Source organism: Herpailurus yagouaroundi, unplaced genomic scaffold, assembly GCF_014898765.1.
Source record: "Herpailurus yagouaroundi ecotype Mexico unplaced genomic scaffold, PumYag 403, whole genome shotgun sequence".
NCBI classification, from domain to species: Eukaryota; Metazoa; Chordata; class Mammalia; order Carnivora; family Felidae; genus Herpailurus; species Herpailurus yagouaroundi.
In genome coordinates this window covers 853,789-866,223 of record NW_024412620.1, presented here as the reverse complement: position 1 = coordinate 866,223, position 12,435 = coordinate 853,789, and the positions used below count along the sequence as shown (strand labels likewise).

General features: G+C 37.9%; 1 protein-coding gene across 2 annotated transcripts in view; it reads right to left on the bottom strand.

Moving 5' to 3' along the window:
• Positions 1 to 12,435, bottom strand: part of DENND1B (DENN domain containing 1B) — a 270,041-nt gene that overhangs the window by 250,799 nt on the left and 6,807 nt on the right. For both annotated transcript variants that reach the window (XM_040463561.1, XM_040463562.1), the window contains exon 2: positions 10,370 to 10,434. In XM_040463561.1, coding sequence (XP_040319495.1) covers positions 10,370 to 10,434 — 65 coding nt within the window. The remainder of the gene's footprint in view (positions 1 to 10,369; positions 10,435 to 12,435) is intronic.

Sequence of the window (12,435 nt, the reverse complement as noted above, 5' to 3'; positions counted from 1 at the left end):
ATTCTCTCTCTCTCTGCCCCTTCACCGCCCCCCCCCCACAAAAATGAATAAATAAACAGTTAAAAAAAAAAAAGAAAAATTTTGGATAGGTACATCAGCCTCAAAGGCCAAATTTAGGACCATAACACATACAAAGTATTGAAGATTCATTTGTTTTCAACTATTAAGCTAAAAATGAAGTAAATATTTACAAATTACGATTCTGAGTTTCAGCTAGTGTTCAATTTTAATATTTCCACTTTTTAGACTAAACACTGTCACAAACACAATAGTAACCACTAAGAACTTGGAAACTAGTATTTTTGTACATAAAAATTCTCAGCTTACTATTGCTTCAATAACACATTTCAACCTATACACAGTGAACACAACACATAATCTTGATGCAACTATAATGCCCTTATCGTCAATAATTATTCTGTAGATACTCATTACGAAAATCACACTTTTTGTAGCAAAACTACCATTTCAAAATTGAGTTCTCACATTCCCTGTAGTAATAAGAAACAAAATAAAAAGAGGTAACACATCATTCTCTGAAAATCAAATAATTAACCTCATTAATTACTTATAAGTATTAAACAGAAAATACTATTTTAATTTCTATAAAAGAGTAACAGTGACCAAGACCTTGAAAAACAATTCCCCAGGGGCGCCTGGGTGGCGCAGTCGGTTAAGCGTCCGACTTCAACCAGGTCAGGATCTCGCGGTCCGGGAGTTAGAGCCCCGCGTCAGGCTCTGGGCTGATGGCTGATGGCTCAGAGCCTGGAGCCTGTTTCTGATTCTGTGTCTCCCTCTCTCTCTCTGCCCCTCCCCCCGTTCATGCTCTGTCTCTGTCCCAAAAATAAATAAACGTTGAAAAAAAAATTAAAAAAAAAAAAAAGAAAAAAAATTCCCCAAATATTAAACAACTTCCTCTTCAAAAAAAAAAACCCACATGTACAACTTCCTCTTCCAAAACATCATATCCAAAATACACTGGAATCTCAAAACAAAAAAAACATTTCAGAATCCTTTCTGAACGGCTTCCACACAAGTTTATCTCATAGCAACTGTACTTTGACCGCACAGACCCTGAGGACATGCCGTGTGCCAGTGTATTCAAACACACCTGGATTCATTTGGATTTCACTTCAACACACATTCCTAAATGATTTCAAATAATCTCGGATCAAATTAGTAAGAAGGCTAGATTTTACAATCTCCCAGCTGACAAAATTTTAAAGGACAGCTTAATTTTAATGAATGATAAATTTGGATGCCACACACAGCCTTATGCTTGGTGCATTTCTGCTACCAAACCAACACATGTTATTTTTGGAATGACTAATTTCTGGACACTTACACATTTGCAGAAGACCATCAGATGCACTAAACTGATAGCTCTACACTTTATTTTCAGATTCAAATGATAAATAAGAAGGAACTGAAAGAGGAAAAGGCTCTATCTGATGTTCACCAGTTCTGCCTACTAAGTTACAGAGTTTGTGGTTTATCAACACAGTTCTATCAAAAAAAAAAACCCCAACTTTTAAATACAGCATATATGGCTTGTGATGTAAAAATCTACAGTCTTTCAAAGTTCTTTTACATTAAAGTTTTTTTTTAAGGTTTAAGAAATCTAAAATAGGTATTGAAAATACAGCACCACCATTAACTAATTTCATGTTAACAGCAGAGTATAACTTCACAATTATTGGATATCATCCACACAGAAGACATTTTTTCTGCAAATTCACAAGAGATCCAAAGAGGTCTTTATGTTCAAAAACCTAAAATCCAGTGGTTGGCATAAGGCAGGGTGATAAAGATCAAGTTCGAGACAATATAACTGCCACAAGACCGGTATCAAAGGGATTATTACTCAGCAACTTCTTTTTATATCTTTTACTTCTGAAGCTTCACTTTTACACATTTCGTCAGTTCAAAGTTGTTATACTTTTAGAGAAGAAATGAATTTAACAATAATTATTAAATTCCCAATACCTTTTACAATTTCCATTCCTTTTCTTTAAAAGCCATTTCAGTACCTTGAAAACAGCGCTTCAACAATTCAACAAATATTCACTGAACGCACGCCTTGGGTCAGACCTATTTTAGGCTGAGTTAACAAAACTAAACCTGAACGACCCCCTGCCAAGGCAGATTACGCTTAACAGAGAGTGCTTCTTGGTCATGTTCATTAGATATAAATGTTTATACCAAAAGCAATATATTCCTTACTCTTAGTTATGCACTTCAGATTTCACATACGAAGTAAAACTACAACCAACTTCAGAAAAAGTCTGGTACCCAACTGAGAGCTGACAAGATAGATTCTAACTGTCTCTCCTTCCATCACCTCAGGACTATCCTTGACTCACCCCTGTCTCCTCTATCCCACTGTCCCCCCACACACCCCACACAGAGCTGAGTTGGGTGCCCTCTTCAAGCTCACTCCTCTACACCGTGCAACCTCTCAAACAGGCCTTCCTACGCTATTACAATCACTGATTTGAAACTTCGTGAATGTCATCTTTTTAACTGCTCTTCACCTGTGCTGGACGCTCAGAAACATTCAATGAATTACCAAAAGAGGGCTGAATGTCTAATACTAATATGGTGTTTATGCTCTTCTTCTCATCGTCATCTTTTGATGTCTATTAAAAATTAATATCTCAACAACTCTGGTCAAGCCAGAATTAGTTGGGGATTTCCTAAAAGGGTGGCTTTTCAAAATTGCTGAGGAAAATTTCGATGCTGTTTTAAAAAGATGGCTATTGTATTTGAAAGGCAGCGCAATATCATTGTTGACTCAAGTTCTAGAATAAAAAAAAAAACCAGGTTCAAATACTAACCCCACCTCTTAGAACTGTGTGACCTTGGCAAGCTATCTCACCTTCCATTTCCTCATCTTTATGAAAAGGTTTACAGTCCCTACTTCATATGGTCACCATGAAGATAAGCTAGAAATGTAGGCTCTAAGCACATTTACTGACATAAACACTAAATTGTAATTTTTATTACTATTTCTATGAAACATTTAAATGGAAGCCTAATCAGAAAAAATAAATCAATAAGGCTTTATAATCATATGCTACATACAGCTTTATTTTATTACCTGAAAATTTATAAACAAAAAAATATCTTAATAGAATTCACTGAACAAAGACGTAAATCTACTTACACACTTATCAAAGCTGTTAATCACAAATTACAAATGGAGTGTCAACACAGATGGGGGAAGAGACGGTAAAACCTAACTAGAAACCGACAGAAGTACATTTGATCTTTAGTTCAGAGATCTTTCCACCATAAGCAAACTGCATCTTTTTAATTAATTCGACTTTATAAGGCTTTCTTTAAAATTAAAATGCTCCCTTGAGGGCTGTCTATCAGTTGTTCACACCTCACTGTGAATTACTTTAATCAGATAAATACATAAAGTAACACCAGCTACTTAAAGAAATTGTTATTCGAAGAGTAGTGAGAAGAGGGGTAGCTTTAAAACTAGTGTGCTTGGCATGGAGTAGGCCTGTTTAATGCTCATAGAGAGCATCTTTATGCAGTCACCGGACAGCATGATGACAATGGCACCTGCAAGATGACAGCAGGGGAATTTTAAGGACCATCAAAGCCAACTCTCCTCTACTAGGTGGTATGAGGTGCTCTTTAAGGAAACTTCCAGTGTTATTATTCCACTGTTCTCTTCTGCAACATGCCCTAAGACCCCAAGTAGCACCAACTTCCTAAATACTTCTAAAAAAACAAAACAAAACAAAAATCAATTGACAAGCAGCTGTGGCAAATTCCCACAAAGCAAAAATGACTGAACCACCACAGAACCATGAAACAAGACACCCTTTTCTACAGAGAAAATTAAATCACTATCTGGAATAAATCAACTTATCCTTGATTTATATAAACTAAGAGTCTAACTACACCCAAAATAAATACAAAAAGAAAACTATTCAACTTAACAATATAGGAATACCAGAGTGTTTCAGCGGTTTCTCAAAGCTATCTTTAATGCTTTCTGGCTCAAGTAAAAATATCTTTAAAAAAAATCTCTCCTAGTTTCTCTAATGTTACTTGAGCATAACCCTGAGAGCTTTAAAATGGGGAAAAAAATTCTGAATGTTAAATATTAAGAAGTATTTCCAGGGAAGAAACATTCTTTTGGAACTGATTGAGAACATACTTCACACTCAATGCCTTTGATTTTCATTGTTATTTAAAATAATACTCTGGCTGTCTGCTTAAAGTACCCCAAAAATGCCTACTGCTAAATGTATATTTTAAAAGGTAAATTATTGCCTTGCAATACCTTGCAAATCAAACATAAAGATTTGGTGGCAAAGGGGATATTATTTGAGCATAAGAAAACCCTCCAAATGAGAGAGTATCAAGAGAATATGAGGAACATATCAGGTCAAGGAAACAAGACTGTTCCAAGGAAGAAACCCTGAACAAACCTGTGGGGCTGTGGCAACAGAGCAGTGCCCAAGCAACAGTCCCACGGCACACCCCTGTGAAGGAGAGGGCCACCATCCCCCACAGAGAACAGTGGGAAGTCAACATTAAAAACCAAGAAGTGACCTTGGATTGAAGCAGCCAAACTAAAGAATATGTGAACATATCAAAGTACCTAATGAGATATGTCACAATCAAACCATTAAAATCAAACTCTGCAGCACCCCATCAAGGTATCAAGCAACAAATACTGAACGCAGAAAGCCGATGTGCTTTTTACACTTGCAGGCGGCGATGCCAGGAAGCATGTAACGCTCCAAAGCCAAGTATAAAAGTACAGCTATTCTTAAATTTTCTATAATAAAACAAAAAATGGCATACCTCAAAGATATAGTTCTAAAGAACCACATTAAATTTTGTCCCTGGTTAGTAACTATGAGAAAATAGTTTTTCTTCAACAATCTACGACGTAAAGGTAATAATACTTCGAGTCACAATGACTCTAAATGATCCCCATGCTAGGTGTGGGGATCCCCATTGGTAGGTGGGATGGGGAATAAATGGGCTTTAAGGTAGACTCCAAAGCACACGTATATAGCAACTGTCCCAGTAAATCTTGTGATGGGAGAAGAGAGCAAGCAGATGTGGGTCCTGAATGGAAAGAGCTTAAGCACAGAGTATACCAAAATAAGCCCACTGGTCCAAGATATACATGGTCATATATTCCTATTGTCCCTGCTTCTGTCATACCAGCACACACTTAAGATCACTTCTACAACAAGCAGCTCTTGGTGAATTAATCTGATCCACATCTATTTGACCAATGGCCAGGTACCATGCTAGGTCCAATTTCTTCTATTCATTCTGCAAATATTCACTTAACATGCCAGATACTGCGCTAGGGTTTTCTCTAAAGGTTACAAATTAATAAGTGATGGCCCGGTTCTTAAACAACTTATTTTAAGCAGAGCAAACAGACACTCAGACCCAGCTGTATGTCTATATACTACTATATCAGACATATCTGAAGAACAGTAAGTGCTAAAATACAGGCAGAAGCAAAATGCTATGGATTCTGTGGAAACAGCATCCCTACAGACAAAATTTATCAAATGCAAAGGCAAGCTTAGAAATACCCTTTCTTGTGCAGGGCATGGGGGTTAGTAAGTTAGGATTCTCTGGCCTAAGGTTCTCATTTAAGAACAGAGTAGGAGGCAGTTAAGCTGTTAACACAGCTAGAGATCAGAAAGGTGGATAACTTGATACTGGGTTGGATGGGTCTATAAATAGAAAGTCAGTTAGCAAAGGGAGATTTGTTCCTAACAGAAATTACTGTAGCAAAGGAGAAAGGAATAAAGAAAACAAGATTTGCTAAAGAAATGTGTGAAAACTACTAATAAATAGCTACAGCTGTTACATCAAAGATTCATTGGGGCGGCTGGGTGGCTCAGTTGGTTAAGCATCCCACTTTGGCTCAGGCCATGATCTCACAGTTCGTGGTTTCGAGCCCTATGTCTGGCTCTATGCTGATAGCTCAGACCCTGGAGCCTCTTTAGGATTCTGTATCTCCCTGGCTTTCTGCCCCTCCCCCACTCATGCTCTGTCTCTTTCTGTTTCTCAAAAGTAAACAAAACGTTAAAAAAAAAAAAAAGATTCACTAAACACACAGACATAAATCTCTGGGGGAGGGGGATATCCTGAGCCAGCATCAATAACCACAAAGGAAGAGCTCGGTATTTTTTTTTTTTTTTTACACGTGGAATTACCCTGGATTCATTAATTTCAGGGAGGACACTGTATTCCTGTTTCAAATATATATATATCTGCACCATATATAGATTATACCCTAATATTTCCTTGAATGGTAACAATGAAGCCTCTCCCGACCTGATTTGAAGTTACTACCCAATGAGAGGCAATAGAGCAGATTTTTAAAGTTAGCTTAAATCTATTAAAAAGCAGATTAAAACACACACTCTGGAGCTAGACTACTTTGGGCAAGTTTCTTCATTTCTCTGTGCTTTGGTTTCCCCGTGTGCAAAATGAAGATAAGCATTTCCCTCCCATAGGATGTTCATGAGATTTAAACAGTTAGCACACGCAGAACGGTCAGAATTGAGCCCAGCACAGAGTGCTATGTAAGTGTTAGCAGTCTTGCTGCTGCTGTTGCTGCTACCACTGGAGGTGGAGCTCTCAACAAAATGTAAAAGAGAAAGCTAGAGTACCAAGGCCATTGCCTGGAAGAAAAGCCCTAAGAGGAGGCATCTTCAACTCTGTATTGAGGAAGGGTTACTCTTTGGTTCCCTGAAGTCCTGAATCACTTTGGGGAATGCAGGGGCAGTGTGGTAACAACAAATTCTGCTATTAGAATTAAGGAGAGGCCATCACTGCTGGCTGTACTTTGCTGGCTGCTGGGAAACATGAAAGACAGCAAAGAGAGGGGTGACAATAGCAATTCCCTAGGAAATCTACCAGGAAGAGTATTAAGATCTAAATTTTGGCATTTCACTCTTGGATAGTTGCCACAGAAGTTACTAGGAAAGTTGTCCCATCCATGGCCCATCCATGAAAATATGGGCCAACCAGTCCACAAGATACCATCAGAACCAATTCTACTAACACAAGGGGACACAACAGAGAAACACCACCAACTACTCTCATGACAATTTTTTAATTGAAGGGGCCTCCGTATGACACTATTTCCCAGTGTTTTAAGTGTGTTGTTGTCAAAAAATCAATGTCATGTCTTTGAAACAAGTCCAAATAGCAATAGATCAGATGAAGATCACCCTTTTATCAGAACTAGCTATATTAAGTTATATTTCAACAACTAGTACCATTTCGAGTAACCAACTGAAACTTAAGTAGTAATTTGTCTCTGAAGATATTTGTGAAGTAAACAAAAGAGAGAATTTAAAACCTCTCTATTAGAAAGTGAACAAGAGAAACATGCCAACTATCTATATGTAATATTACCAATCTTAGCATAAAACAAGCTTACCCTGAGCATAGTATTTTCTATTGGATCAACAGATAATCTTCAAAAAATAAACTAATATTCTGAGAAGTGCAGAGAGCATTTTAATGGATTTCCCAACATCTACTCCTTGCCAGTTGTTTAGTAATAATCATGATAATCTTGCCACTCACCCCTCTACCACTACCCCCACCAATGATTATTTTCCGAATGGTTGGGCCCGTGCCAACTTAGGCCAATGGGATCCAATGTTTTGGAAGTTTCTGGGAAAGAAATGTTCTGGCTCTAAACAGAGTGCCATGAAAAGCCAGTGTCTGTCACCCCCCAAGGTCATAAAAGAGAAAGGAGGGTTCCAACTTCTCTTGACAGCCACCCTACAACCAGGAATTTAAATCTTCCAATGATACCAATTACTATGAGAGGCAGAGCTGAGATGGAGAAAGAACCTGGATCGTTGATGACCTACTTCCAGACTTCCTCTTAAATGAACTATCAAGTTCACTCACTGCTTAAATTGGTTTTATATTTGTGCCCCAAAACATCCTAATTTACAAATTTTGCTTTTCAGGCTTTTTACTGTGTAAGAATGTCATCCATGTTCACCAGAAGACTAGCAAAAAAACAAAACAACAACAAAAACTACCCTATTTTAAACAAACTGATGCACCTATCAGATTCATTAAAATAAATAGATTTTATTGACAGTTACATAGGAATATTCCAATAACTCTAATAATTTCCGGGCATTTTCCCTTTACTATTTACCAATAAAGTAGAAAGTTAATCAAAACATTTAGAAACATCAATCTGACATAAAATTTTAGTTATATAGTAGCATTACTTTTTAAAGCACAAAAAGTGTAACTTGTTAGAACCAAAAATATTAGTCATATTCATACTATTTAAGCCACAATTAAAATAAAGACAGTTACTTATACCTTTAATGTAGTTGGCTTCAGCTTTATTAAAAATCTGTAGAGGGGTGCCTGGGTGGCTCAGTCAGTTAAGCATACCGACTTCAGCTCAGGTCATGATCTTACGGTTCATGAGGTGGAGCCCCGTGTAGGGCTCTGTGCTGACAGCTCAGAGCCTGGAGCCTGCTTCAGATTCTGTGTCTCCTCTCTTTCTCTCTCTCTCTGTACCCCTCCCCACTCATGCTCTCTCTGTTTTTAAATAGTACTTAAATAACGTTTTTAAAGTGTTAAAAAAACTTTCTTAAAATCTTTAGAATTTGCTGCCCGTGAGTCATCTTAATGGCATACATGGGTAGAATGGATTAATCGCAACCTACAGAGAGGCTAAAGTGTTCATTTTAGCTATTTGTTATATCCCCAACCTCACTGGGCTGGAGAAACTATTAAAATACAAATGAAGAGGTTTCTCATGAGTAGTGATTTAAACAATAACAACAGTAAAAAGGCAAGAAAGGAATAAAAGAAGGGCAGAAGTAGAAGATAAAAACTGGAATAACTAGTTCCTAAAAAATGGCAAAGGGCAAAGGGAGGAAGGAAGGAGAAGCCACTCAGAAGTCCTTATGGAAAGGTCACAATGTCTCCGACACATGATACAGATCGGATGTTATATAAGGCAGATTGATCCTTGTAACAAAATCACTTTAGCATGCATCTAAAATTATAGAGTACTCATGTTTTACAAAGGAATTCAGCCTGTTTTACAAACACATCAGGTGAGCATCACCCACCTTAGCTAATGTTATGGTATAGGTATTCTGAAGACTTATTCATACCATAAATACACTAAAGAATAGATTTAAATTGGAGCTGAAAAAATAATGCATCCATTTCAGTCTTCAAAGGGAACTTAGCTGTGCCCAGAAAGAACGTAAATAGACCAACTTTAATACACGTAGGAAAGCAAAAGATAACCTTTTTAATTTGAAAAAGCTTCCTACAACCTATGTAGGCTCACTCCTCGCCTGGGGACAAACCTGATCACAGCTATAGTTCAAACAGGCCAGAAGTATAGCAGGCAGGGCTGGTGGAGTCAGGAACATGTGTGACTTCATACCTAAAATTAGCCAGGTCCATTTCACCACAAGCTGGGTTGGGCTCCTCTATTTTAAGGTGTGCAGCTCCAAATTGCTTAAGAGCATATAATTGCTGGCCAGATTCTGGAGCTAAGAGTGTCAGCAGACCTGCCACCAAGTCTTTAGAGTGGGCAAGCAGTCCACAGGATCCCACACTTAATCATCATGATTTATCTACAATCTAAGTACACTGTAAGTGAAATCACACACTGGAGATATCCATGAAAACGTATCACACAAGGGCATGAAAACGTATCACACAAGGGCACGTCAAAAAGGAAGAGAGAGCCCTTCCTCTTTTGTACCACACCTCCCCCTGATGCACACATATTACATATGACAAATTGGGGGAAAAAACTGACAAAATTATTTAGAAGTGACAGCTGAAACCATTCCAAGTAATGTCACACTATTATTTACCTCCCTCGGAAAGTGCTTTGCTCCTGGGGTAAATCCCACAGAAGGGGCTACTCAGTCTGCACTCTGCATTCTGGAAACATTAGGAGGGAACTGGTGTGGTCCCCATTGCTCTGGTAGGAGAATTTCCACTAATGTTTACAATAGGGGCTAACTTTTAAAAGACAAATGAAAGAAAACGACAAGCATGCCTTCCTGCGAAAACTAACCATCATTCTACCAACAAATGGTAAAGCTGAGTTCTACGGCCTTAAGGTACACCTGAAAATTAAGCTGTACAGATGACATTCACGATTCCTACAATCTCATGGCAAAGACCTAGCCATCTATTTTATTAACAGCAGTTTGAGATGCTACATTCAGAACATACAGTTAGTGCCACCATTATCCTGATACTATTATGTTCTGGTAGGCTACCACACTAACGCTTGTTTTGATAGACTCAACTATTTTAAGAATTAACAAAACACACATACCTTCATTTTCAGAGGCATGACATTTCACTTTCAATACCAAGTCAAAGGTTCTCTCTGGATTTTCCCTAAAAGAAAAAGAAATTTGTGGTATTTATTTCCTATGACAAATAACTAAGCATCTCTGCAGAGTTTATATTTTCTTAACTCAAAAAACTAATCTTGGTCTTGTTGCAATATGTTCCATTAAACTATATGAGCACAATGTAGAAGATACCGAAGTTTTTTCCCAATTCAGTAATGTTAAAGGCTTAGGAGTTCTGAGACCTGCAGCAAACATTTAACCTCAGCCTGTTTTCTCACCTATAAAGTGCCTTGTTCACTTCGAAGAATAATTGTGAGGATTATATATCAACTAATATATATGGAAGTACTTTATAAAGTATTCAGTGCTGTATAAATGTAAAGCACTGACTTTATCTCATTGAATCAAAACTGGAAAGCCAGTACGCTCCTAAGTATCTCTACCTTTTCCTGCCAACAAAGCTGGCCAGCAGGTTCTCAGGCTTTTTTAAAAAGACTTTCAATATAAATGTAAATGATGAATACCTGGTTCCACCTGCCACATTCTAGACCACCACAGAACAGTCATAATGCTCCTTAAGTGTGACACTTTACATATGCTTCTCTTGAGATGTAATTACTGCCAACCATGTTTAAAGTAGCAAACCATACGTAAACTGCAAGGCTAACAACAAAAACCTTGCTTTATGTCGATTATTTTTGGAGAAATCACACATCTGCCTCAATATTAGAGTTTCCCACCAGGAACAAAAGGTTGCTTCATTCTGAAGTTATCCACTTCTTTACTAACTTTTCATACACTCAACCTATTAGTTTAATTTCAAAAAGCAAGTTTACATCTAGTGAGACACATTTTCTAACATAGTTCTGTTTTAATGTCTTTCTGCTAGAAGATAAAAGATTAGGCAAAATCTGAGACCACAATGTCCACGTGACTGAAGTGTTAATCTATCTGTTATTCCTGCTAAGGAGACCTTAGTGTCTTTGCACATTGGCTGTTTTTAATATGCACTTCATTCAATAAAGTGATGCCAGTTTTGGCTTCTAAATAAACATGAACTTTTCTAAACTTATTACAAGAATCTAAAATCACAGGAAGTGACAAGCTATATAAATTAATTTGGAAATATACATATCCTCAGCCCTCCCACTATTAACTTGTTTCAATGGAAATAATACAGACTTAGGTGACCTCCTCCCTCATAATCCAATTAATGTCATAAAGTATACCTTTTAAATCACTTATGCTGCCCCCACCCATATCAAACACTGAAGAAAATAACTTTAAATCACAAAATTTTCCCCTTTTCTTAGTATTTTTTACAATCTCTCTTAGGTGCAAAACAGTAAATATTGATTCAATTATACTGTGAAATTTTACAAGCCTTCCACACTAATACAAATATAAAGAGTACTCATTATTTTAAATTGGGGGGGAGGGGTGTGAACAGGGAGTAAAGAAGGAAGAAAATCTTTGCAAAGTAACTTCAGGAGAAAAAACAAAAAACAAAAAAACCTAAAACTCATACCTCTAAGACGCAAAACAAATCACCACACTTACTCAAATTGCTTTTTACATAATCAGTGTCCAGATGAAAAACATCCACTGATGTATACTTTAGCATGCACATAAAAATACCATCTAATTGGATACCATTTTGCAAGTATCGTGCATACACCTAGTGCCTACGTAAACAAATATCAGAGGCCAAGTGAATAAGAAAAACCGGAGGAAAACCTCTCAGATCAACTGACAACTGCACTTAAAAATGAAACGGTTATCTTCGCCTTAGGAAAATGCTTTGAATATGAATCGCTTAACCTCAAGGCTGACGCCCTCCCGGACACCAGACAACCGACAGTCACGTCTGCCACACTCCGGGAGGAACAAGAAACCCACAGCGGGTGGCGGCAGGAGCCGCCAGGCCTCCTCCAGCACCTAGAGACGCGGGCGTCGCCCCGGCGCTGCGGGCCGCTCACGGAGGAGCCCCGCCAACCCCGGGACGCGGAGCCGGGCAGGCTTTGCGGCCTAGCGCTGTCCCGCC